Below are 26,601 nucleotides of genomic sequence, written 5' to 3'. Positions count from 1 at the left end.
TGGAATTGCGCTCTGAATCCATAATTAATTTCATTTATTAAAGGGCGCGCCGATTACACAAGCAAGTAATTAAAACATTGTATTTTCCTAAGTTTTATGTCGAGTTTTACGTAAGAGGAAAAAATGTTTTCTGCATTAAAATTTCCTTGATAGATGCCCATCTCTTGTCTGCCTTTTACCAAATCTTTATAATACTTAAACTTCTGATAACATCAAAATTGGGAATGAAGCATTTGTTTTTCCTGCTTAAATATGCATAAACTTCAGTAGTACCGTTGAATATTTTAAGTAAGAGACTCCCTGGGGCATTAATAAGAGCCAGCTTTCTGTGTATTTTTCTAATAAGATTAACCATAACAACCATAAGCAGTTACAGCTGCAGTTCTAAAAATATATGTATGTGCTCATGCAGTTATACTAAATCTATTTATTGTGTGTTTTTACAGCACTGAAACATCTATAATTCAGCCAAAATTAACGATTCCAAGCCACTACATTTAGAAAACTTTTTTTTCTTTAACTCGTGTTCGTATATAGTGTATGTATGTATATTTATATATATATGTATATATAATTTTTTGTATCCTGTTTGTCACCGGTTTTAATGAATGCTGCAATCACGCATTCGGCAAAGTTTTGTTTGAGCCTTTTACTCTGAGTGATTAGCTGAAATAATGACCCTGTCAGCCTTAATCACATTAAAATGTGGTTAACATCATTTAATTTTTTCCACTTAATATGCAAAAATTTCCAGTAGATTTGCACTGAAGGCCATTGAAATTCCATTAGAACGAGAATAAAAATTTCAGGCATCATTTAGTCAGAGAAGGAATAAAGGTCTCAATTGGAAACTGCTGAATCTTTTTTATTAGGGGGCATATGAATCATCCTCTCACACTAGGCAGTGCAGGGCATGAATTATTTTTGTGTGCTTATATGCAGTTCAGGTTTATCTCCGATTCTTTTAGACACAATAAGAAGAGCATTTGACGATGGAAAGTAACCCATTGGTTCATTTAGTATTCTTGACTTTACACCTAACCATTGGCCCATGATTGAAATCTGAAGCAGTGTGCGTATTGCATGAGGAGGGTAGTAAAGGACCGCTATATCCGTGAACTCTGTCTAGGTTTCCTACAAAAAAAAAAAAAATTATCCCTCTTATCTATGGTTGGATCTGTATACATTTAACTTTTTGTGTAAAGCTCCTATTGCATGGGCTGTTAAATCGAGCGCCGATCAACAAGACCGCTCGTTAATCGGCACTCGTTTGCTCCTTTCACAAGGAGCAATGATTGGCTATGTATGGGGACGAGGGATCGTTACTACGATCGTTCGTCCCCATATATTTAGGTAATTGTCGGCAATACATCTTGTTTACACCGTGAGATGTTCTGCCAACAACGGTAATATTTTTATAAAACGAGCAGATCAGCCGATCAACGAGCGTTTGCTCATTCATCGGCTGATCGTTGCCCAGTTTACAGGGCAATGGTCAGGAAAAAGCGTTCATCTTAACACTCTTTTGCCCGACCATTGACCCGTGTAAGAGGGCCTTTACAATGGCAATTGGCGTGGCTTGCCTTCTGCCATGCTGTTCTTTCTCTTACTGTGTCAGCACAGTGCCAAGGTTGTCCAGGATTGGAAAAAGGGACCAGGTTTTTTCTTTCAGGAACTGCGCGACCTCTGTCCATGGGCTCAGTCTTCTACTTAAGTTGACCTGCAATACCAGGCACATCCCATGGACAGATGTGGAACTTTTTATGGAAAAAATAGCAGACCCTTCTTACTGGACAATACCTTAAATAAACATATGGGATAGTCTGGCTGCTTAGTCTCAGGACACCTCTGAAATACTGTAGTACCAGGTACAACCACACTCGTATGCCCTTTACTGTGCTTGGATAAATAATGTATATGTCTTAAGTAAGTTGTAGACTATCCGTATTTAATGGCATATGTTGAAAAATAGCGAAAATACCAGATTAATGTTGGAGAGGGCTCTGAGTTTTTACATCTTTTTTACCTGGATGCCAGACGCAGGATACAGCGTCTCGATCTCCGGTTCTGGAAGCTGTTTAGCTCTCACTGGTGTAATCCTGGTTTAATGTGCCAGTCTCATGAAAGAGGGGCTTTATCGGCTATAAAGAGTATTTATATAGACCAATTTAAAACAATGTTTCCACAAGCTCACACTGTGATCAGGCGCACTTGTGGTAACTAACCCACATTAAAATCCAGAAACCTCAGTATTTTTCCTGCCAGTATTTTATATACATATATGATATGATTCATTTTCCATGTAACTGCTCTTGTTTAGTTTCCTTAAAAAAATAATTTAACTATCGGTACAGCCATCATATTATTAAAAAAAAAAAATGTATATATATTTTAACAAAGTCGTAGACCAGAAAGAGTTTTAAATCACTTTTTTTTCTTCTATTTTAACGTATACTGCTGGAAAAGGCTCCCAACATAGGCATCTGTCACAGTCTCCATTTAACATAACAGTGGCACACGGGAAAGCATAGGCTGTAATGGCATCCGTATAACGGATAATTCATGAGTTATTAGTGTGACGGATGCAGTGGCATCTGCAACCCAAAGGCTACCCTGTTAAAAAAATTTATACGTTTAACGTATACTTTATTGGGATGGAATAGCAAAATCTATACTTTTTTATTTTTGTTTCGCAGTATACTATGTGTACCGGCCAGATGGAGACCAAAAGGACACTCTTTTGGCCTCCGTCTGACAATGGAGTCCTATGGACACATTTAGAAGGGTACCCATAAAAAGAGTGACCGCATCCATCCGATTGAAAGAATATCTAAATAGCTTTTTATTTATACAGCATAATAAAAAAGCTTCCTCAACCCACTGCTTCACATGCTCAAGTGTCAGCTAATTGATCGGGTGACTTGTCATGGTTGCTTAAAAGCGGTTAGCTGATCGTTGTCATCATGACCCTGTTATCGCTATGGAGAATATTTACAATATCAAGAACCATCCAGGGAGACTCATGTAGTTGTACTCATTAAAACATTGGTGCATAACCGATCCACAATGTCCTGCAGCTCCATATCACCACATACATGGCAACACCACCAAGCATTAGAATCGATCCATACCTTAAGGAGAGGCTACAGAGAATTATCCCATTATGGAGATGCCTAGCTCCATCTTTACAAAAACACTAACCCATAAAGGGTATCGACATCCAGTTAATTAGACCATATAGGCAATACATATCGGCCTTACAAGGCCACTATACCCATATATATATATATATATATATATATATTATATATTCCTCTGTCTTCATTTTTCGGGGCAAGATGTGACTATCTGTCATTCCCAGCCATATTAGCACACATTGGTCTTCTATTTCTGTCACCTGGTCACCCTGACTGGTTCTGCTATTATCGCTGCATACCCTGGAAGTCAGCTGCAGTGAATGAACTCTTATCCTTCTCACTATACAGAGACATACTTTATTGAATCAATGCCTTTATAGCATAAAACATCTGTAACACTGACCAAATGTTTATTTGCCAATCGGGGATCTGTCAAAGCTGATACATCACCTTTATTTATATTTATAGACGAGAGTTTTTTGTTTTTTTAACTAACAAGGAACATGTAGTTCAACGGTGTCATCCGTAAGTAAGGAAGTAGCTAGCTTCTCTTCCTACTTGAATTACAATAGAAATGAACATAGCTGGTAGCATAGAACACAACATGATTACATGGGATTTTTTTCAAACGTTTGTCGATGTTTTATTGTATACTTCAATCACTATATTTATATAGCGCCAATATATTCTGCAGTGCTTCACAATTGTGGAAGTAATAGACAAATGAAATAAACGACTACTGTAAATAATGTATTTATTACTCTTCTTTATTGGCCATGTAGATGCTGTTTGACTCTCAATTAGTAGAAAAAGTTGTGTGTGTGTACAGGTGTGCGTTTCATCTTGAAGTGTAGGGTGAGAGAATATGTTGCATTTAGGAGTGCAGAGTAATGTAATCTTACCTTTTCATCTTGGAGAATAAAGAACTTGAGTGGTCCTTAAACACTTATCAGTAAAGCATTAATTGGCCGTCAGATATATTTAACTAATTATTTTTAATGGCTGTTAACCTAGCCTCAATATAAATAGAACTGATATCAGCTAGGATAACACATAGCTTTTCTATTTTGATCGGATCTGCGTAATTTTTTTTTTATTTGATCAGATAATCACACATGCTGTGGTAGTAGTATTGTAAGTGATCTAAAGGGAAACCCTGTTATGCAAAATGTTTTTTTTTTTTTTGTTTTTTTACATATGCCATTCTAGACAGTTTTGTATAACACAGGAAATTTTGCAAGAACAAGTGATATATATTTTATAAAACCTCATTTACATGCATTGTGTGGCTGTCGTTTGGAGCTTCGTACAGTGCTGTATTTCCTCAGAAGCAATTTGCTAGAGCAGTTTGCCTCCCTAGTACAGCGTCTGATGGAGCATGCCACCATTTTTTCCCAATGGTATGTCTGCACGAAGCCGTTTTGTTGCAGAAATTTCTGAGACCGTCCCACTCACCTGGGATTGCATAAATCCATTCACATTCTGCAGACAACCCTATTCACATGCATGGAACTCATTTTCAGTCGCAGAGATTTCGGTAAGAAATCTGCCGCCATACACTTTAAAGCCAACCATACACATAAGACAATGATTGGCCGTGGCATTGTTCGATCCTATCAGGGAGCCGGTTTTTATAACAAAAAAAAATATCTCCTTGGGCCTGGAGTAAAGTGGCAAATGATCGGCCGATCACACATATACATGGACAAAATTTTCCAACATGGCCAATCACATTTTCAACAAACCGTAGTCTGCTGTCACGAACAATCGCTCCTGTCAATTTTTTAAACGATGCTTGGCCAAAATTGTGTCCAGAACATAAGGCACCGGCAGCAATGTATGATGGGAGTCGCTGTATACGGGAGGTGTTAGTATATAAAGCTTTATTCCATTGATTTAAAAACCAATCCAAACCGATTTGTCCAGCATCAGAACTTTGCCCTAAAGCTAATGTTTTAGAACTGGGTCCATCTCCTTTTCCACCATGTAAAACACGTCATGCATTACGGTGAATTCTATAATATTATCCCAAGCTGTTTGTTTGTTATACACTTTGTTCGGTCTTATTCGGTTTCGGCATCGTGTTGTACACGGAATAGGAAGGACAAGTCGCGAGTCTTACAGCAGGCAGCGCTTTCCTACCATATTCAGTCTGAGAAGAAATAGCTGGTCTGATGTCAGTCACTTCAGAAACCTTTACACCTCTGTGCTCATTTACTGCCAGAATGTAGCAGCTTTGCTTCTGCATTGTGAAGATCATCTGTCAACACTTTAAGATATTCTCCTTTGTTATTAAGCTTGTGCTTCGCTACACTGTCAGGTTTTTGCCTGTCTTGCCAATTATAGTTAAGGTACAATAGAGTATTCACTGGCTCTCAGTCTCTCCGTGGCGGCACAAAAATGATTTGTAAGTCTTTATTCATCTGAATTTCACAATAGAGGTCCCGAGGAATGCAAATAATCTCTCCAAGGACTGAACAGAAATCCTGTTAAAATGGCAGTGCACTGCTTGCTGTCTGCAGCATGGAAATGTAACCCTTTCATTGACTGGAAGCCATGAATTTAGTAAGAAAATAGTCCTATTCGGGCGGTTAATGTTCATCTCCTGTCATGACGGTGCAGGGCAAGTATATGTGGCGTTCATTTCCAATCGGTTGTTCCTTGTGAGGTGCGTGGCAGCCGACAAAGGCAGCCATTTTTTTATTTATTTTTTATGTGAGTCAATATTTATAAGAACCGTTTATAAAATGAACAGCAAGGACTAGTGACCTAAAAAAAATGGGATCGTATTAAAACGAGTAAGAAAAATGTTGCTTGTTATTTACAACAAATATTAACGTGTCCTATAATATCAGCAAAGTTTTTCTGTGGAGCATTGAATTATACAGCAATGTTACGATTCTCTTGTGTAGCTGCACTATGTTTAGTTGGGATGATCTTCCACACCACTATGTTGCCATTGACCCATGATCATCAGATAACATACTATTTTGACCTGCTATTGCCGTTTCTTTTCGTTTTTAATTTGTAGACTGTTTTCATCAAAAACTCCTAATTTCACAAAAAATTGTATGACCCATTCACTTTAAATGTGTTTTATATTACATAATTCTTGCCATGCTTTGCAAAATAGTTTAGTAAAATGGACAATGTTGGTCTATTTACCATTATTGGGCCATAGGCTAGGACAATAGACTGTTGCCTGCGAGTCATGGAAAAAAATCACAGCATTACCGCCATTTACAGGTGACTTTAGTGGTCCACTATGGCAAAAAAGCGTCACATTTACAGCCACACACAACAACAACATCCTTAAGTGCCTTGCTTTAGTCATGGAAATGAATAGAACCAGGAAAATAGACATCACGTATATGGATTCCCACTATTTAAAGACATATGTTTTTTGTTTTTTTAGAAATGTAAATGTTAACTTTTGATTTACTCATGATTAAAATTTGAATTCCATTAAGGCTTCGTTCACATCCGCGTCTGGTTCCGTTCATCCATTCCGTCAGAGGAACGGAAAGCCAAACGGAAGCCATAGATTCCGTTTGCATTACCATTCATTTCAATGGTAATGCTTCCATTGCAAATGGTTTCAGTTTGCTTCCGTTCCGTAGGGTTTTAGTTTTTTTTTAGCGGAAACAATAGTGTAGTGGACTACACTATTGTTTCTGCCAAAAAAACAAACTTTACAGGACGGAAACAAACAAAAACCTTTTGAAACGGAAGCTATGGTTTCCATTTGGCTTTCCGTTCAACTGTTCCTCTGACGGAATGGATGAACGGAAACCCCAAACGGAACCTGACGCTGATGTGAATGAGGCCTAAGATTATGCATAGTCCAGAACTTGTCCAATTTGTGTGGGTTTAGGTTGTAAAACTCAAGTACACTGACCGTGCTATACAAATGATAGCGTTGAGAGGCCTGCATTCGTGAACCTTATCCATCCCTTTCTCTTAACTCTATCTTTCCTGTGTCATTGTCTGTGAGGCCTTGTTCACATAGTGGAGATTTGCCTCCGATTTTAAATGTGTTTTTTTAATCCAAAAACTTTACAAAGAGGGCCTTATAGGTCCGCTCTCCTGGATTAAATTCTGGTTTTGGCTTAAATAATTAATGCAAAATCTGCACTGTGTGAATAAGGCCTAACTGCTCCAGATAATGACCCGAGTTTTGCTTTCTCATACAGAACGGATTTGGGGATATATGAAAGTAGAGAAAATAATGGTGGTTCCTAAGGCGATCTATTTATGAAACCTTCATGTTGCATGGCTGAGACATATATATATATATATATATATATATATATATATATATATATCTTTTAGTTATCTAAATTGCATGACCCTGTTAAGGATAAATTCACACTGCATTCTTGGATTATGTGCAGTGTGACTGAAACGGTCTCGCTGAATGTATGGATAGATGGGTTCAACTCTATGCCTGTACAGCCGCATACGATTGCCATTGACTAAAATGAAAAAGTATAAAGTGCAGTGCACGTCTTTTTTATATATATATTGAGAAAGTATTGGAATGTGCATTTCAATGCAATTGAGCCTGCAAGATCCTGACTTGTTTCATCCAAACATCGCTGACATTGCACCACAGACGTGATGTGTATAGTGTCTTATACGTGATAATGAATATAAAGTGGCCACACTGTTTCATGCCATAAGACTATTTTAAGCACAAACCAATGTCATCTTTCCATCAGAAATACTTATCGCTAACAATATGAATTCCTGTGACCATGAATGTAAATTGTGTGGTGTGTAAACAGTGACATAACTGCAGCTTTGAAACCTTGTTCTGCAATTATCATTACAAATGATATATATAAAGCGAGATTCCATTTGAGATAATGTATGCAAATTTCTGTTTTCTTTAGCAGAAATCTGAGCTTTTGCGAAGCCCAAGTTATATATTATTTCATTAACCTCCAGTAGCTCAGCTTGTGATCAAATCCCAGTTATTGTATTGTGCAAAATGAGACGTTTAGTGGCGCTGCTTCTGTAAATTCTATTGTTTCTATTATATGTGCGTGAGATGAAATATGTATATAGCGACGAAAACAGACATGCGAATCCGTGCTAGACAAGTCGTGTGGAGTGTGAGCAAGTGGATGTAAACTCGGGCGGTGTCTGCTTTCTGGTGGTGGAGAGTATGTGGTGTTATCAGTTCTTCAACTAAGAAAATTCACGTCATGAAACAATGGCCCTGTGTGCGGGTTTAGACATACCGTATCATTTTAATATTTAATAATTCTAAACGGCAACTGATCAAGTCAGGAGGGGGGCACTTTATTGTTAAGTCAACGTTAAATGATTAACTTTTTAACAAACTTTGTATAAAACAATAGTACAAGCGAATATAAGAAACTTTGTAGTATATCTTATTTGGGAAAAATGCCTCTTTCTTCCCTTATCAAACAGACCTCACCCCTCTCCCCCATACCTATCTATGGCCCAGTTCAGAGAGGTTATTTGCGCATATTTTTACACGGGAACCGCTTTGGAATCGGCACCAAAAAAAGAGCGGCATGCTCTTTCTTGTTGCGGTACTGTATCTGACCTCCGATTAAAATCAATGGGAGGCAGAGTAAGCGTCTTTCGCTGCGTTTTTTGCCCGCAATGCTCAATAGCCGTGGCCGAAAAAGCAGCAAAAACCGGCAAGAAAGTGCAGGCAAGTCCAAATCTGCCGATTTTTTTTTTTTTCGGCCTGCAAAAAAAAAAGACTGTGTGAACAGGACCTTACTGTTCACTTATTAAATTGACTGCTAAATCCATCTTCTCAAGACAAGATGGATTTTCAGCTCACTGAGGGATAAGGTTACAGTTGCCCATAGAAGTCTGGGGAAGAGGGGACAGAAGCAAAGTGAGAGAGAGGCCGACAGATGCTGCTGCATCTTCTAGCAAGTGTTTCATCTTACCCCAGGGGTGAATTCACACTGCTCACTACTGCTCTATAATCTCCTGCATACTGCTGCAGCTTCTATATATGTGATCGAGATAGAAGAGCGGGATTCTCCTCTTTATGTGCAGTCAGTGTATGGCAGACATGATAGCAGTTAGACTCCGCCTACTAGTGCAGAGAAAACGGAGAATTAGGCCAAATCCACACGAACGTGTCTGTTTTGCGTCCGCAAAATATTCACAGTTTTTCATCCGTTGCAATTCCGGGTGCCAACCGTCTTTGTTCCGTGTGGCATCAGTTTTTCATGTCATTGTTGGTGCACATTTTATTTTAATTTTTTTCATCATTTCTTTAGCAACTGGTGCGTGAATCACGGACAGCACACAGATGTCCGTATGCTGTCCGTGATATTCACACACCCGTAGACTTATATGGGCGACAAGGTCCGCAAAACAGACCAGAATAGGACATGCAGTGATTTTCACGCAACGGACACATGCTGCGTGAAAAACACAATAGCCCCATTGAATTGCATGGGCCTGTGTGCTATCCGGTTTTCTTTTATTACAGACCGCACATAGACGTATACAACGTTCGTGTGAATCAGGCCTTAGAGTGAGAGCCTGCAGAGGACTGCTAAAAAAAAAAATGCAGAATAGAAGTCATATAATTGCCGGAAATAGCGTTAATCCTAATGTACCCACATATGACAGCTTATTCTGAATAGTCACCTGAAAGGTTAGATTGTCGGGTTGTCCGGGATTAGAAAAAAAGGGTCTGCTTTTATTCTAAAACCAGCGCCACTCTTGCCTATAGGCTATGTCTGGTATTGCAGCTCAGCATCATTCACTTAAATCAGAAGCTGCAATACCATACACAGCCTATAGGCAAGAGTGGCAAAGAATAGGAAAGAAAAAAAAAAACAGACTAAATTTTCTAATATTGGATAACCCCTTAAGCAATAACAATTATCCTTGCTCTATGATGTTTTTTTATTATTACATTTGGCGTCAGCGTGCTTTTTATATGTACTGTAAGATTCCAACTCAAAAGTAGCTATTGTGTTCCTCAACGCAATGCATCGCCACCACTGTCGAACCCGACTTGTAAACCTCTCTCTAGATGACCTACACCACCATGGTCCCTTTCTTAGATGCTTTTACTCACAACTGAAATAGTGAGAGCCAATGCTTTGCGCAGCAGCCCAGGCCTTCCTGAGGGTGGAGAATTGTGCCCTAGGGTCAGGTGAAAAAAATGTCAGAGCCCCCCCCCCCCCCCCACCTGTACCAAAAAGGGTCAGTTGTTTTCTAACTTTTTTTTTTTTAGCTCCTAAAACTGTTACATGTTTTTTCTTTGTAACTTCTTCTAATATTAATACTTCACTCACATAAAAAATTGGTGCAAAGTAAAAGAGTAAAATATTAATGGAGTACACCTGAAGCAATCACAACCCGTTAATGCCTTGACCTTGGAAAGTAATACACAAGAAGGTGGCATCGTAAAGCCGTGTGATTCTTATGAATATGTATGCGCTACTTGATGATAATGAATGTGGCACCGTCATGCATGCACTACAAGATAATGTTGTGCCCTCTTTTGTCTACAGGTTGATAAAAATTAAGGAGTGGGTGGACAAGCATGACCCTGGGGCCTTGGTCATTCCTTTTAGTGGGGCCTTGGAACTGAAGCTGCAAGACATGAGTGATGAGGAGAAGCAGAAGTATCTGGAAGAGAAAGTGACACAAAGGTTAATTAGCATTCATTTTCCCTACACTTTATTATCAACTATTTCCTTGCTGTAATTTAATTGCTTGCACTGATAGAATAATAAATGACAGAGTAATTACCATTATAAAGAGGGAATCTTCTCCTTTCTTTATCATGAGACAGAGTTGAAAAGATTTATTTTAAATTAAGTTTTTAACTGTCATCTGTCATCCGAGTGCAGTGTTTTTAATTATAGCATAGGTTGGGGGGGGGAGTACTTTTAGAGGGCGACAATCAACCCGAAATTCTTTCGTCATATGTTCGTAGAACAGGAAGCTTATGCAAGAAAATAAAGTAGTGGGTTTTTTTTTGTATTTATTTTGAATGATTTTTCAATGTAAGGGACCATAAAATGGCTGAAGTAAGTTCCACTTGAGGCTTTGTTTTTTTTTTTTTTTTTTTAATTTTAATATATACCTGGAAACACAAGAGGTTAAATGAATAAAGATTTGATGTAGCCGGTTCTCCTTGAGGTTTTGTGACATCCAGCCCATACTTCTCGTGCTGATATAACTGATCACTTGTTTTCTTGTTTCAGCGCCTTGTCCAAGATTATTAAAACTGGATACTCAGCACTACAGCTTGAATACTTCTTCACCGCAGGCCCCGATGAAGTGCGCGCTTGGACCATAAAGGTAAGGCTCGTACTTGATTCATTTGCACCCTCCAGTTCCCCACTAGTGAATTCAGATTGATATCAGGCACTTTGTAGTCTGTCATGCCGGAGGTTAGCTAGTCATTACACGAGAGCCCCTTTTTTTTTTTTTTTTGTGTGTGTGTGTCCAGAATAACGTTAATTATTTGAGAGCTGCTGAACGGTGGAAGTGGAGCGGCATTGATTGAGGCAGGTAACAATTGATTCTGCCTATTACATAGTCTGCATTTCTTCATCCTGTAGAATCTGGCTACCCCCCTCCTGCGGGCAGAGATAAGAAACGCCAGCATTGTACTTGGTTAATCTGTGTGACCGAGCTTCTTCTCCGGTTAAATTGATGCTGCTCTTCATTCTGTATTCACTAAGTTTTGTTTGGTTGTAGGTGTTTCCGTCCTCCCATTTTTTTTTTTATGTTTTTTTTTTTTTCTTCCCTGGGTTGCATTTTCAACTGTGAAAGCAATATAACATCATTACACTCCTCGCAGATACACAGCTGGTATCCAAAATGTAAAGCCAGTGTGTAATAATTCATCCCTTTAAGTGGTTTATAATTTAAGAGGTAGACTTTGTTCTGATAATGCTATACATTCCATCCTGACACTAATAAAAACCACGATGATATGGGTTTAAAATATTGATATTCGCTGATTGTGCCCGCGGCGACTGACTAATTTGCTCCCACAGGACAATGAGGAGGGAAACGGTTTTGCTTTTAAATGGAAATACCCTGTGTGAGGGCTCCTATTATTCCCACGTAGGCTGGAGCGGACGTAGCTACAAATTATGTATTACAAAATATGTAATTATTACAAGAACGTACAAAGACTGCAGCATTCCTTTGATTTCGATCAAAGTAATACTATTTCTAGAGAGAAGCTCGAGAGATTCAATTCTCTCTCTCCGCTGCTATGGGGACTTACAAATGTATACAGAGCGTCTTAGCAGTGACGGGGTCAAAGGTAGCGCTAAAAATATTCTATGTTTAACGGTGTAGTCAATCTGTCCACATAAAATGTAAGAATTGTTCGCATGCATTGGTGCATAGGAGATATGTTCTAATAATATACTATATAAATAACGAAAAATCGGTATTACCCCCCTATGTATTACTCTACTCTATTAGCTATATCTACATAGATTGGAAAGAGAAATGATATAATAAGTAATATCAATATTATTTATCAGTATTCATTGTTCTATTAACATTTACAATAAATAAAAATGAGTAAAAAATAAGCTCTGAAGGTAACTAATATGTTCTATTATTTGCACCGTAGTAAAACATGATATTCTGTAACCAGGGATTGAATGTGTAGAAAATCTTTGATGTTTAAAGAACTTTTTAGAACTTTAAGCAGTTCCCGCTGGAAGATGAGTAATTGCTAAAAAGTAGTAATTTGGTGTAGAAGACGTTGTAATAACAAGAAAAAAAGCACAGGAAAAAATACATACATTTTATTTCTATTTTTAATACTTTTTAAAATGTCCAGAGTCTCCTGTTCCTTTGCTTAGTTCTTAAAGTCTGGACTAGAGTAAGGTTCTGTTCACATTGGCATGCTGCACGCTGTTCCAGATCCGTTGCACGATGGACTCCATTAACTTATAATTGGTTGTGTCGGGCTCCGCCGAGGTGTCCGTAATTTTGATTGAAAAAATAGTACTGTATGCAGCGCTAGTTTTGCCGTAAAAAATGGGAATCTGCGACTCAGGTTCCAAACGAAGCCTGCGACGCAGATGTGAACATAGCCTGACGGCCGTACCGGCTTGGTGGTAGTCATCCACTGTGTCCTAGTGAGGGACAGAACTAAGGAATAATGTGTCGTTTTTATAACAAGAATGATTACATTTGCTCCGTATCTAATGTGCACAGATATTTAGTAAGGTAAGCATCAGTGAGTAGCCATATTAGCCCAATACATCTTGTATTGTAAAAACTGTGCTTTACCATGTCAGGAGCCTAAGCAGCTTCACACGCATTATTAGGCAGCCTCAAGTTACTGCTATTTCTCAAATGTGGGTGGTGGTGGGCATGTAACGTGTATTTCTTGAGGTGTCACGGAAGACTGATATATTTTAACACCAAAATCAAGCTCTCAAAATTATGCGTGTTTTCAATTTTTTTTATATATTTTTTTCTTATTTAAAAAAGTTGCTCTCACAATTCTTTACGAGCCATTGTACCTTTTGGTGTAACCTATGAAGACTGTTTTACAAGGTATAGGCCGGTTTACATCGTTTTTCCCATTTATTTTTTATTGGGATATTCGTCAAATCTGCATCAGATGTTAGGATGTTTTTTTCCTTTCATGGGAACAAATATGATTATCCTCCTAGGACGATATATATTTTTTTTTCCCAAAATAAACAATTGGCAAACAAGAGAAGAGGATTCATTTTCAGCATTAAGAGTGACTCTATATTGATTATTTGGATTGAAAAAATGTTCCATTACCTATATAGAAGATTTCGAGGTACAAGAAGGAAACCCTTGCACACAAGTCCAAATCAGTTGACTAAACCACCCCTCCTGTAATCCGTCTTCCCAAACAATTAATTTTTCCCCTTGCTTATCCTTTTGACAGAAAGGGACAAAGGCTCCTCAGGCTGCAGGGAAGATTCACACGGATTTCGAGAAGGGTTTCATTATGGCGGAGGTAATGAAATATGACGATTTCAAAGAAGAAGGCTCCGAAGGAGCTGCCAAGGTGAGTTCTCACTGCTTCATGTTAGAGGACAACTCCTCATAGGGGACCTGATGTGGAGATGGAGGAATCTGGCTGTCACCTCTTGTAGGATAATATGTTGCTTCACAATCCCAGGAGCTGTTGCGGAATTGACTCTTGACAGGTTGACAAGGCCGTCCGTAACTGGTGTTTTTGTTTCAACAGCAACATTTTACTTTACTGCCAGTAGAATCCTATTTATATAATGTTAGGTAAAAGGAAAGTGCTGCACATATAAAATACACCCATGTGTAATAAACTATGAAGTAATGACTCGAAGTGCAAGACACAAGAGTTTATAAAAAAAAAAAAAGTACTAAACTTGCCTCATTTACTATTGATATATAATAATAATCTTTATCTCTATAGCGCCAACATATTTTCCGCAGCACTTTACAATTCAGTGTGAACATGCACGGACAATATCAGACATTGCAGAGCGACAAACTATTTCACAATTCTAAAAAGAGGAGCGAGGGCCCGGTGTAGACGTTAAAAGTAGAACAAAAAACGTGGTGTGCATGGAGCCTAAGACTGTTTAAATATTTATACATGCTAGAAACGACTTATAAATTGGCTTTTAGTTCATGGTGGTTTCGTTAAGTTCATATCTGTTTATTTATGGTTGTTTTTTTGTTTACTGTCGTGCTAAACTATTTAGGTTTTGTGGTGGATTTTCAGTTAATTTGCCACAATTTACAATACGTGTGGATGGGGTTTTCAAATAGTTTGTATGGAATTCAGAGCATTGAAATTTAAATCTGCAGCAGGCTCTTTAGGTGCCCATACACATTAGACTAGGGTGGGGTGAATTTGGCGGGAGCAACTGAACAGCTGCTGTGTATAGGTGTGTCCCGTCTCCCCCTAATGGCAGATGTCAAGGGGAATGAAGGATTGGGCATGTTTGATTTCACCATTCCCGATCTTTCGTTCTCACAGGGGTTAAGCTGCTCCCCTATCCCCATTGAGTGCAATGCCGAGCATGCATGTGATTGGAGGATGGGGGTTGATAGGAATACCTGACAGCTGAACATATGCATTTGGCTGAATGTTTTTTTTTAAAGTTTATGGCCCACGTATTATGTTGTGAAAATGTGGCAGATTTTCACTACTGATTTTACTCTTTGCAATGCATTTGGTGAAATCCGCTGCAAAATCTGCATTTAGCACGTGTATTTTGTCAAAGATTTGTGGCAAAATCCGCAGTAGAAAAACTATGCTACGTCTAGAAGTAATTGTAAGGACTCGCATACAATAGAGGAATGGGCATTGTGTCCAAGGGCTTTACCACCACATCTGAATGACCTGTGTCCATGCACCGTCCATTATTTCTATGTGTACTGTAATCACAGAGCTTATAGGTAATCGTAATCACTATTAGCAATTGTATTCCTACAGACTTGTGTATACATGGACTAGTTGGGTACAATTCTTTAGTTTATTTCAGAGTTGTGGTTTGGTGTAAATGACCAAATTATAAAGTACAGAGCAGGCGGTATGAGACGTTACATTTCTAGAACTTTCTAAGCAAGAGACCACTTAAAGGGGTTTTCCCATAATCATGATTTATCACCTATTCACAGGATAGGTGATCAGTATCTGATTGGTGGCTCCATAGGGATGGAGCGGTAGTGCGCAGGCTCGACCACCCCTCCATTCATTTCTATAGGGCTCCGAGGAATGGCAATGTAAGCCTGTTTTCGGGATTGCTGGGGGTCCCAGCGGTCAGACCCCCACCAATCAGACATGTATCACCTTTCCTGTGGATAGGGAATAAATATTGATCATGGGAAAACCCCTTCAAGATGAGTAAGTGAAGTGTTGAAGAATTAAAGGAGTTGTGACGCTGCTCTGCTTGTGAAACATCCTTTGAGCTGAAAACAGCCTTCTGGAAGGAGATCTCGGGGATTGCTATTTAACGTGGCTGTGCAAGTAAAATTGTACACATATGTGAAGATCTTATTAGGGCACAACGATATCATGAATGCTTTACCCCGCATGAGCAACTTCACCTTATCAGCGCGGCTCATTTTTCAGGGAAGTGGCATGGACAAGCTCCAGTTATCCTGCACTATAGGTTTCTTTGTATGGACTAGCAGCACTGATGTGGATGTAAATAAGCAAAGGTTCTGTGTAAAAATGGAAATAAATATTTGATTTTAGTGGTCTGGAGTGCAAAAAAAGGTTACTGGGGGCTGCTTGTCTCACTCCCTGTATTTATAAAACAAGCAACCAAGCAGAATGTAATTGATGTGGGAGTCAGGGCTGATAGGTGTTGACTATACTGCCAGCTTTAAAGGGGTTGTATAGGCTTTGAAAATTATGGTTGTATTCTTTCCCAGAAATAGCGCCACTCTTGTCAATGGGCTGTGTCTGGTATTGCAGCTCAGCCCTGCTTAATTGATGTCAATAAATTCGTCTACGTAGCAATAACCTAATGATGAAGATTACGACCACTTTGTCTCCATTCATAACACAGGAAGTTTTCAGTATTGAGTATTTATATATGCATTTTACTCAATTCTGCTGTTACAAAGTACATATGGTGTTCATTATAGAATACAGGGGTACAACAAGCCACAGCCTAGGACACAGATCTAATACACAGTCTGTATAGTTCTTGATATACCACCTTAGGCTAGGGCTACATGGCGACTTTGGCCGCGACATAGGTCATACGGCCAAAGATCGTTGTGTGATCGCAGTGTTATGCTGGCTGCATCGCCTTAATGAACCGGAATGTGGCCGCGTTGCTGCCTCCTGGTAACTGTCGCAAGTAACACAAGCTTAAAGGATTTCTTACAACTATCGTGTCGCTGCAACCCATTCACTTTTATTACTGTGCTGCAGACCACGCAACACCGCGATCTTCAGCCATGTGACCTGTGTCGCGGCCAGAGTCCCGTGTAGCCCTAATCAATGGACACTCGATGTAATGACATGCAGACCAGGCGCAATATAAGTGCCTCAATACAGAGGCAGGTAAGGTCTGTATAGGATGTTTTATAGCCTACATAAATGTCCGAGCTGTTGACTCGCTCTTACGTTGTCTGTGGAGTTTCCAAGGCGTACAGAAGCCCCACTGCTGGTTAATAACATGAGTAAGGGTATGTTCACACGTTCACGTCCGTTACGCCTGAAATTACGAAGCTGTTTTCAGGAGAAAACAGCTCCTGAATTTCAGACGTAATGGCATGTGCAGGTGTCTTTCGCAGCGTCCATTATGGACGTAATTGGAGCTGTTTGGAGCGTTTGTAAAACGCCTGAATTACGTCCGTAAATAGTGTGTGTGAACATACCCTTATACTTTTAATATATTTAGTGGAGACCGGAGGATTCACTGATTTGCTGCAGCTTGATGTGTGACCTCATTCTCCCTGGGGTTCCCTATATGTATGAATGAACCAGCAGACGGATTGCATCTATTTTGATGCCTCATTTCAATACTTTTAAGGCTATGTTCACACGGCAAACAAAACCAAGGGAAAACCGCCGCTGATTTTCAACCGTTTATAAAGCATCAAGTGTTTTGTTGCGTTTTTTTACGGCCGTTTTTGGAGCTGGTTTTCTATTGAGACAATGACGGTTCAAGAAATGACATGCCCCTCTTTATAACGGGGCGTTTTTTTTACGCCCCGTGGAAACGAAACTTCGTTTTTTCCATTGAAATCAATAAGCAGATGTTTGGAGGTGTTGTTAAGCCTCCATAATTTTAGCTGTTTTTCGGGCCGTTTATTGAAAATAAGCCGTGTGAACATACCCTCATGGATCCTATAGGTTTGTGGTACGTCATTCCTTAGCAGCTGTATGGCTTTCGTAGTCTTCTTCTAGGCCTGACCTAAGTATGTAGTGCTCAAAAATAAACCTGTGTCGTGCATTTAAAGCAAATATAACCTATGCAGTCACACCAGCTATACTGGAGGGAATTCTGCTCGATGTATCCCCCTTCTGGACACTAGAGGGCGGCGGATGTTGATTGGTTCTCCACCTGAAGATCCTGAATCCCAGATAACGTTCTTACCATTGCTATGACATCACAACTATGTATTATAGGAACATAATTGTGGGCTTTGTATGACGTGACGTAATTAAATAGAATTTCTTCTAATGATCACGTTAAGAGTGGAAACAAATGCTGTTTAATTTGAGTTTTGACATAGATCAGGAAAAGTCATTATTATTATATTACAGATGAACAGAAACTGCAGTGCATTCGCCGCATATCGATCCCTGGGGAATAATATAGAGTTAAAATCCTGTCCTATTTTAAAAATATACAACTGGACTACGATTTAACAGTTGTGTTGCAATTTTTTTTAACAAATAAGCATAAAAAAAGCGCTTATACCCGTGTTATAGTCATTAGTATGTCACTGACCTGTCCACTCCTATCAAGTGCCACCCAGCTTTTCAAGACTCCTGAATGACTAATCTGCTTGGTTAGACAGTGATGAATCCTTTGCCCTTATCAGTGCATAACCAGTCAGACTGACTATTCAGGGGCCAGGAAAAGCTGGGTGGCAACAGTTGTGAGAGTTTGTGGCAGCGGAATCTTTTTTTAATAACTTGACAGAAGAGGATAACTCAAGAACTCCTATGTACCAGTGACCGATAAATAGAAGTATTATGAGCATAAATGCAGGCAACAATCATTAGCTATTTTGGGCATTAAAGGGAACCTGTCACCAGCATTTCACCTGTTAAACCAGCAATACCTGGTGTAAGTGGGTGAAAAATCATTTTTATGTAACCTATAATTGTCGTCTTAGTCGGCTCTGTAGCTTTAGTATTCTGTTTTTTAGTGTTCCTGTGCCGTTTGCTAATGAGCATAAAAGAGTCAAATCTTCATTCCTCCAGCCTGTCCGAGGTAACCCCACCTCCTTACTTTTGATTGACAGCTCCTCACCTCCCCCCAGCACACACGAAATCCTGTGATTGCGCATCGATGTCCTGTTCTGGTTCAACGGACCACCATAGCGGTGCATGCGCAGTAATTTGAGCCCCGGACGAAGCGGGGAAAGGTTGTCGGACCGTACATGACGGGCGCATGCACGCTATTTCAGACGAGATTTTAGCATTCAGGGCGGGACAGTTTTCAGTGGTGGGCGGGCATAAGAAGAGGAACAAACGAGACTGGCAGGTTATTACCATAAAAGGCGCACAATGTTTGCATGCTGTTATTTACGGCCGGAGGACTTTAGGAGAGGGGATAATGGCAATGAACTTTTGATAGCAGCGAGGGGTGAGTAGAGTTCAATAGGTGAAATGCTGGTGACAGGTTCTCTTTAAGGAAACATTCTCCATTTTTACCTCTAGGGGGGGTCATAAGCTCCCTGTCATACGTGCAATAAAACATTGTTAATAATTATATAATAGAGCTACCTCACTGTATAAATAAATATTTTGCTTTATATTTTTGTTGCTTATGTATTTCCAATAAATTTTACTCTTACTGTACTTAGTGCGGCTCACAATCCAAATTCCCTATCTCTATATTTTTTGGGAGAAAACCAGAGAACCCCCAGGAAACCCACACAAACACGGGGAGAACATGCAAACTCCATGCAGATGTTATCCATGGTCGGATTTAAACCCAGGACTCCAGCGCTAAACACTTTCTACTATTTATAGATCCAGTACAGTGTAGTGATAGATAGACAGACAGATATTAGATGATGGATGGATGGATAAATATTAGATAGAAAAAAAAATAATAATAATATATATATAGTAGATATTGGATAGAAAAATTGTTGATAAACAGATATTCGATATCTAAATATATAATGGATAGAAAGATAGTTGAGATTAGATGATGCATAGAGATAGATAAATAGAAGGATAAATATTATTTATATATATATATATTTCTATTTATAAAAAAAATCATATATATATTTATGAAGAAAAATAAAAATTTTTTTTAAAGGGACAGGCAGGTATATTACAAAATATCCACTTTGTTGCTTATTATAAGACGAGTTGTTGTTAGCATTGTGGAGATCAGCCCGGTTCCATTCCAGTCCATAGCCCATTACTGCGTATTCTGTGAGATTATTTTTAATAAGAGCCTTTAGTTCAGGACAATCTCTCTACACTAAATCCACGGAATAAAGGGAAGCTGTGTTTTCTCCAGTAGTCTGTGAGTAACGTGGCTTTTATCCAGCAGCATGTAAGTTATTTGATTGGTTCCACTATTGTTATGGAGCGTGTGACCCTGTTAGTTGTAGGTGGCACTTAATATAAGGAAACATTACTGTCGCGGCTCGGCGACACCGCAAAATAATAAAAACGGGGGATTAATTGAAGTGTTTTAAAATACGTTTGACACTGGGATAAAAGAGCGGTTGTTTGTGTTTATAAGTCTCTTACAGCATAGCTTTGTATTGAGCAGAGTTCTCGGCGTTGCCGTGAGGGCGTCTGCTCCGCGCAGATCAGGTTGATCACTTCAAGTTTGATTCTTCTGTGCCTGAAACACCAGCGCGGCATAACTAATTTAATGCGAGCGCTGTGAACTATACACTGAATAGCTCTGTGTGGGCTTTGTAGTCTACAGGGATATTTCATTATTAGCAATCATATCTGCTTAGGCAAAGCTGGCTTCTACAGATGGCGGCTTTCAAGTGCAAATGAACTGGTTAGACGTGTCTTGTTTAATACATACTCAAGATTCACAAATGGGTATTGATTTTCCTACCAGTTGTTTCGGTTAGCAAAGGAAATGGATTAAATGGTCTCCTGAGCATTTAAAGGGACACTATTACATTTAATTAATTGTAAATCAAATGCCATATGAAGACGGGGGCAAAAATAAACGCGTGTGGCCGCAGTCAGGTGACAGGCAAGAGATTGCTTTGTTTTGTGCTCTTTATTTGGTAAATCTTATTCTGTTTGGTATATTTTTCAAAGAGGAGAATGACTATGTTCTATATCCTGTTATAAGCTGTATATATTACCAGTATATCCCAGGCTAGGTGTACGTGCCATGATGGTGTGTGCATAATTCTCTAAACGTAGGAATGATTTATAATCTTTTGGGCACGGATTCCGCCATCGGTGGGACAAGGGGCTCGTCTAAGGGTGTGATTAATAAAGTCACTCTTGTCTATGGACCATATCTGGCATTGCTGCTCAGCCACATTCACTTAAATAGGGCTGAGCTGCAATACCAGACACAGCCCATGGACAAGAGTGGCGCTGTTTCTGGGAAATAAGCATACCCTTTTTCAAGATCCTTGGACAACAACTTCAATGTTGGTTGCTGCTTTTATTTAATATTTTCTTTTAAAGGGCCTTAGACAAATGAGAACTGGAATCTTATAAATTTCTAATGGCAACTGCTCCACGTTTCTTTTGCACTGGTTAGGATAAATCTTCCCCTTGAAACCAGTGTGCATAGCGTATCTACACCGCTGGTCTACATGAACAATTGGCAAGGCAATTCTATTAAATGTCTGACCGTATGGAGTAAATCATATTTTCTGTACATTCATATTTTGTGTCCTTCTCCAGCACTGATCGTAAACCCAAAATGAACTTGTAAATCAAACACAAATATTTGTTATACCTAGACCAGGGCCTGGTGTAATACGAATCCCTGTTTCCCCTATGTCTTTGTTTCCCCTGTGTCGTTGTTTCCCCCAAGAAGCAGTGCCACTCTTGTCCCTGAGTTGTCTGGTATTGCAGTTCAGCTCTATTTAAGTGGAAAATGCTAGGCTGCAATACCAGACACAACCCACGGATGAGAGTGGCGCTGTTTCTAGGAAAGAATAAAAGCATTATATGTCTGTCATGGTGTATTTAGGGAAAGTGATATAAATAACTTGACTTATCAATTCTGATAGCTGTTAAGCCTTGTTCAGACAGTGCAGATTTTGCGTGTATATTTTTTAAGCCAAAACCTGGAACGAAATGGCTTACAGGGCTGCTCTCCTGGATCCAATTTTGGTTTTAGCGTAAAAAATGCAGGTCAAATCTGCACTGTGTGAACATGGCTTCATGTGGCATATAAGATGTGTGTATCAGCACACAAATATTTCCCCTATATATGTCTATATGTACGTAGCATGACATATATTACAGATCCGCTAATTCTTAATCCTCTGTGTTCTTCTCTTACAGGCGGCAGGAAAATACAGACAACAAGGCAGAAATTACACGGTAGAAGATGGAGACATTATTTTCTTTAAATTCAATACACCTCAACAGTCCAAGAAGAAATAGTTTTTTTGGGGGGGTTTTGGTTTTTTTTTAAACATCAAGAAAGAGATTTTTTTTTTTATTTAAGCAGAATATTCTGTTATTAAATAAAATACCAAACCGGGAACCATCTTTTCACCCCTCCCCCGAACCAAATAAATGCTGTTTGTTTGGAAATGATATGTGTCGCCTCACTGTGAAAATACAAGTTCAGTAAATGTGCTTTCCAAATGATTAAGATCCTACTTGAAATCCTAGATGCTTTTCAGGACTCGCACTAGTCTCATGATACTTCATTAATCTCCATCATGTATGCCAAGCCTGACACATTTGACAGTGAGGACAATGTGGCTGGCTCTTTTTTTGGAATCTCCAGATAATGCATGTTTTACAGTACTCCAGATGTCTACACTCAATAAAACATTTGACAAAAACCAGCCTCTGTGTGTTTGGGGATGTCTGTATTGAGTGGATGTGGTGTGGTGAATGCGATACAGCACCTGCCGGCTGCTGATTACAGAATATAAGACATGTGTATGATCCAGTCACTGCCAGTGCGGGGCAGCTGTCATTGGAGCTGAAAAGTGACTCTTTCACGGGAATCACAAGATTAGCTTGCCAACAATTGCACGCGTGTCCCTGCAAATGGATAGTATATATCTACACTTGGATGCCAAAAGGAAAATAAATGTTTTTCTCACCTGTCTTTTACTGATATACGGGGAGATAGATTGAAAGGGAACGTAATGTATCCTCTCTTCCTAATCCAGCTTCTTACTAAAGTCTTATATACAGTAGATCAGACGTTTTTTTTAAAGGAAACGTTGGTTCTCTTTCATCGCTGTCACTAATTCCAAATGGCGGCCATCTTTAAAGGGGTTGTCTAAGCCCTGTCCATGTCGGTTAGGTCATACAGACATTATAGAGGGGGTAGGATACTCAGAACCCCCTCAGTGAGACAGAAGCGGGAGCCGATAAGGTTTTACAGCCGCTGCAGGGGAAATGTCTGGTTGGTAAGAAAGTCACCTGTGTGCTGTAAACCGGACCTCCGGCGGCTGCGAACCGACAAGGGGTTGTCCCTGATAAAGACTACCGCTTCAGGCGTCCTATCATATGCTGCGGCCTCTCTGGTTTTGGGATCTATAGTGGATAGAGATGATGAAATTTTTTTTTCCCAGTTTGAGCTCTGTTGACTCACCAGCCATTAGGATGCATTGACAAATTGATTTGGCAGGTTTCAGATTCAGTTTTTGAGATTTAAGAGTAGAATCGGTAAATTGATCATTTTTATTGTATTCTGCAGGACTCCCATCCCACTTACCCCTATGTTTGTATATGATTCATTACCAAGAAAGATGAGAAAAATTAGTCATTTAGTTTGAAACACAAACTGCTTAGTGGAGTACTTTGTACAAATCCAAGGTCAATATAGAGATCTGCCTTTTTTCTTTCAAATAGTTTTGAGAATGCCCATATCATACATACTGGATATACATTAAACAGATTGTACAGTCCAAAAATGGCATTTAAATCAATTTTGTATCTTAAACATATTTTACATTTTCTGGTGGAGTTTTATTTTTTTTATGTGACAATCCACATACAAAAAAAATCTTGAAATATTCCAGCTTTTGCGATGGCCATTAGAGCAAAACCAATAGGCCGATTCCGTCAGTGAACTGAACTGACGACTTTGCTGAAAGCAGGTATCACCATAATATTGATCGCATCTAAGTTGTTCCTGTGTGTTTAGGACCCGCTCTCAGCCGAGCCGTCAGTTCAGCTGAGTGACTGATTTAGCTGATCGCGAACGATACAACTTCTATGTATAAAGGTATTTTTTAGATGCTGCATCTGAAAAAGTATTGAACATTTTTAATAAAAGTCAATTTAAAAACAGAAACCCCTAAGGCATACATATAATAAAAAGGTGTCCATATTCTTTAATTAAAAATTGACTGCATTGGGCTGATTTTGCATGTATTTTTTTAAAGCTAAAATCAGCAACGAAATATATAAAGTAAGGTCTCTTGGACCCAATTCTGCTTTTAGCTTAAAAAATCTATGCAAATCTGCACTGTGTGAACAAGGCTAAAGTAAAATTGGAGGAAACGTTTTGATGCATATAATCACCATTTAAAAGTTTTCACATAGAATTAATATACATAAAGTTGCGTACGGCTGTGGATTCACACGGGACGGAAATGCTACGTAGAATTTCCTCAGCAAAATAAGCGCCTTTTGTGCGTGTTTTGCTGATCCTGAAATCCGCAGTGAACACTTAGAACAGAATGAGCATTCTGCAGTTTTGAAAAAACGTAGCAAGCTCTGATTTCTGTCTGTAAAATGTTCAGCTGATTGTGAAAGAGATTTGTTGAAGTCTCATCCACACGGCTGGGATATGCTGCGGACTTTGTACACTGAAAATCTGCAGCATTTCTGTCTCGTGTGCATCAAACCTAATTTAATTCACCAAAAGATGAGGTATATGGAAGGTGGTAAGATATATTACTGTAGGATCAGACTACAAATAGGGTTTTTTGTAGTTTGTAGCCATGAAAAAAGGCCGGGTTCCCACGGGTCCGATACGCTGCGTAAAAATCACGCGGTGTATCCGACCTGGAACCCGCAGTACATTCTGTCGGAAAAATCGCACCACATTGTGGTGTGGTTTTTCGAACTGAATTTCCGCTGCGGAAAGCAGCGCTGTGAAAACAAAAAGCCGTACATGCCCTTTTCTCTACGCGTAGTCCGGCCTCCTACGATGACATGGTAGGCCATGTGACAATGCAGCCTGTGATTGGCTGCAGGGTTTACATTGGATGAAACGTCATCCCAGGAGGCCGGACTGCAGGAACGAGGGCATTCTGGATAAGTATGATTTATTTATTTTTTCTGGAGTTGCAATTTTTGCGGTGTAATCGCAGCAATTCTGCATCAAAAGTCGGAACTCTTGGCTTTCTGTTGCGTGTTTTGCAACAGAAAATCAACAAAAAACGCAACACCGCAGGTCAATGTACTAACGTTTCGCTGCGTTTATTTTCCGCAGTGTGGGCATGAGATTTTCTTAATCTCATCCACTTTGCTGCTACTGTAAATGCTACAGAATTTCCGCACAGAATCCCTTTGTGGAATTCCGCAGCGTTTATGATACGTGGGAACCCCGCCTAAGGAAGAAATCACATGCAGTTTTTCATGAACTAAGATAAGATGTGATCGTTATTATCTGGATCCTTCGTGTCTCACCAGCTTTCAGCCGAGCCGTCAGTCCAACTCACCTGACAGAATCGGCTTTGATGGCAAGGTACAGCTTTTATGTATGCAGGATACATAGAAGCTGTATCTCGAAAAGTAAAATATTTAAAAAAAAATGTAAAAGTTGCTTAAAATCATCGGGACCCCCACCGATCAGCTGTATCGAAGGGGCCAAAGCACTCATACGAGCGCTGCTTCCCCTTCATTTCTAAATGCGTGTCGACGATTCACAGTGAGCAAGAAATGGAGAAGCAGTGCTGATCGGCGGGGGTCCCGGGAGTCTGACCCCGACCCATCAGCTATTGATGGCCAATCCTGAGGATAAGCCATCAATTTTTAGGGACTGGACAACCCCTTTAAAGCAAAATTTGTAATTTTCAGCTGAAGTTTAACCATAATTAGGGCTAGTGCCCAGCTGAACCCTTAGGCCCCATGCACACGAATGTGCTAATGCGGCCGCAATTCCCCCGAAAATCCACGGGAGAATTGGGGCCCCATTCATTCCTATGGGGCCATGCAAATGACCATGGTTTCCACAGTCCGTGCATGGCCCAGGAGCCCGGACCGCAGAAAGAATGGGCATGTCTTATTACGGCCGTGTTCTGCGGTCCAGGATCATAGCAAATAATGGCCGCGGCCATGTGCACGGCCCGCGATTTGCGGGTGGCTCTCGGTTGACGCTCCGCTGCCGGCCGGCCCGAAAATCACGGCCGTGCACATGGCTACGGTCGTGTGCATGAGGCCTTACATAATTTTGTACTGTTCTCATAGGCAGCTGCATACAGAACAGCTCCCCCCCCCCCTAGCATCTGTGGGATACCGGCATTTTTAGTTATGCGCATGAAGAACATGGCTTCAGGACTCTGTCGATGAAAAATCCAGCTCCTTGCCGTAATTAAAGGGGTTATGTAGGATTAAAAACACATGGCTGCTTCCTTCCAAAAA

At 39.7% G+C, this 26,601-nt stretch overlaps 1 protein-coding gene across 1 annotated transcript in view; it reads left to right on the top strand.

Annotated features, from left to right (window-relative positions):
• Positions 1 to 22,835, top strand: part of OLA1 (Obg like ATPase 1) — a 131,664-nt gene extending 108,829 nt beyond the window's left edge. The window contains exons 8-11 of the mRNA XM_075831130.1: positions 10,664 to 10,804; positions 11,363 to 11,459; positions 14,062 to 14,184; positions 22,324 to 22,835. Coding sequence (XP_075687245.1) covers positions 10,664 to 10,804; positions 11,363 to 11,459; positions 14,062 to 14,184; positions 22,324 to 22,425 — 463 coding nt within the window. The 3' untranslated portion in view covers positions 22,426 to 22,835. The remainder of the gene's footprint in view (positions 1 to 10,663; positions 10,805 to 11,362; positions 11,460 to 14,061; positions 14,185 to 22,323) is intronic.
• Positions 22,836 to 26,601: the final 3,766 nt, after the last annotated feature.

Source organism: Rhinoderma darwinii, chromosome 6, assembly GCF_050947455.1.
Source record: "Rhinoderma darwinii isolate aRhiDar2 chromosome 6, aRhiDar2.hap1, whole genome shotgun sequence".
In the NCBI taxonomy this organism is placed as follows: domain Eukaryota; kingdom Metazoa; phylum Chordata; class Amphibia; order Anura; family Rhinodermatidae; genus Rhinoderma; species Rhinoderma darwinii.
Note: the sequence above shows the minus strand (reverse complement) of the source record. Positions and strands in the feature narration are given on the sequence as shown.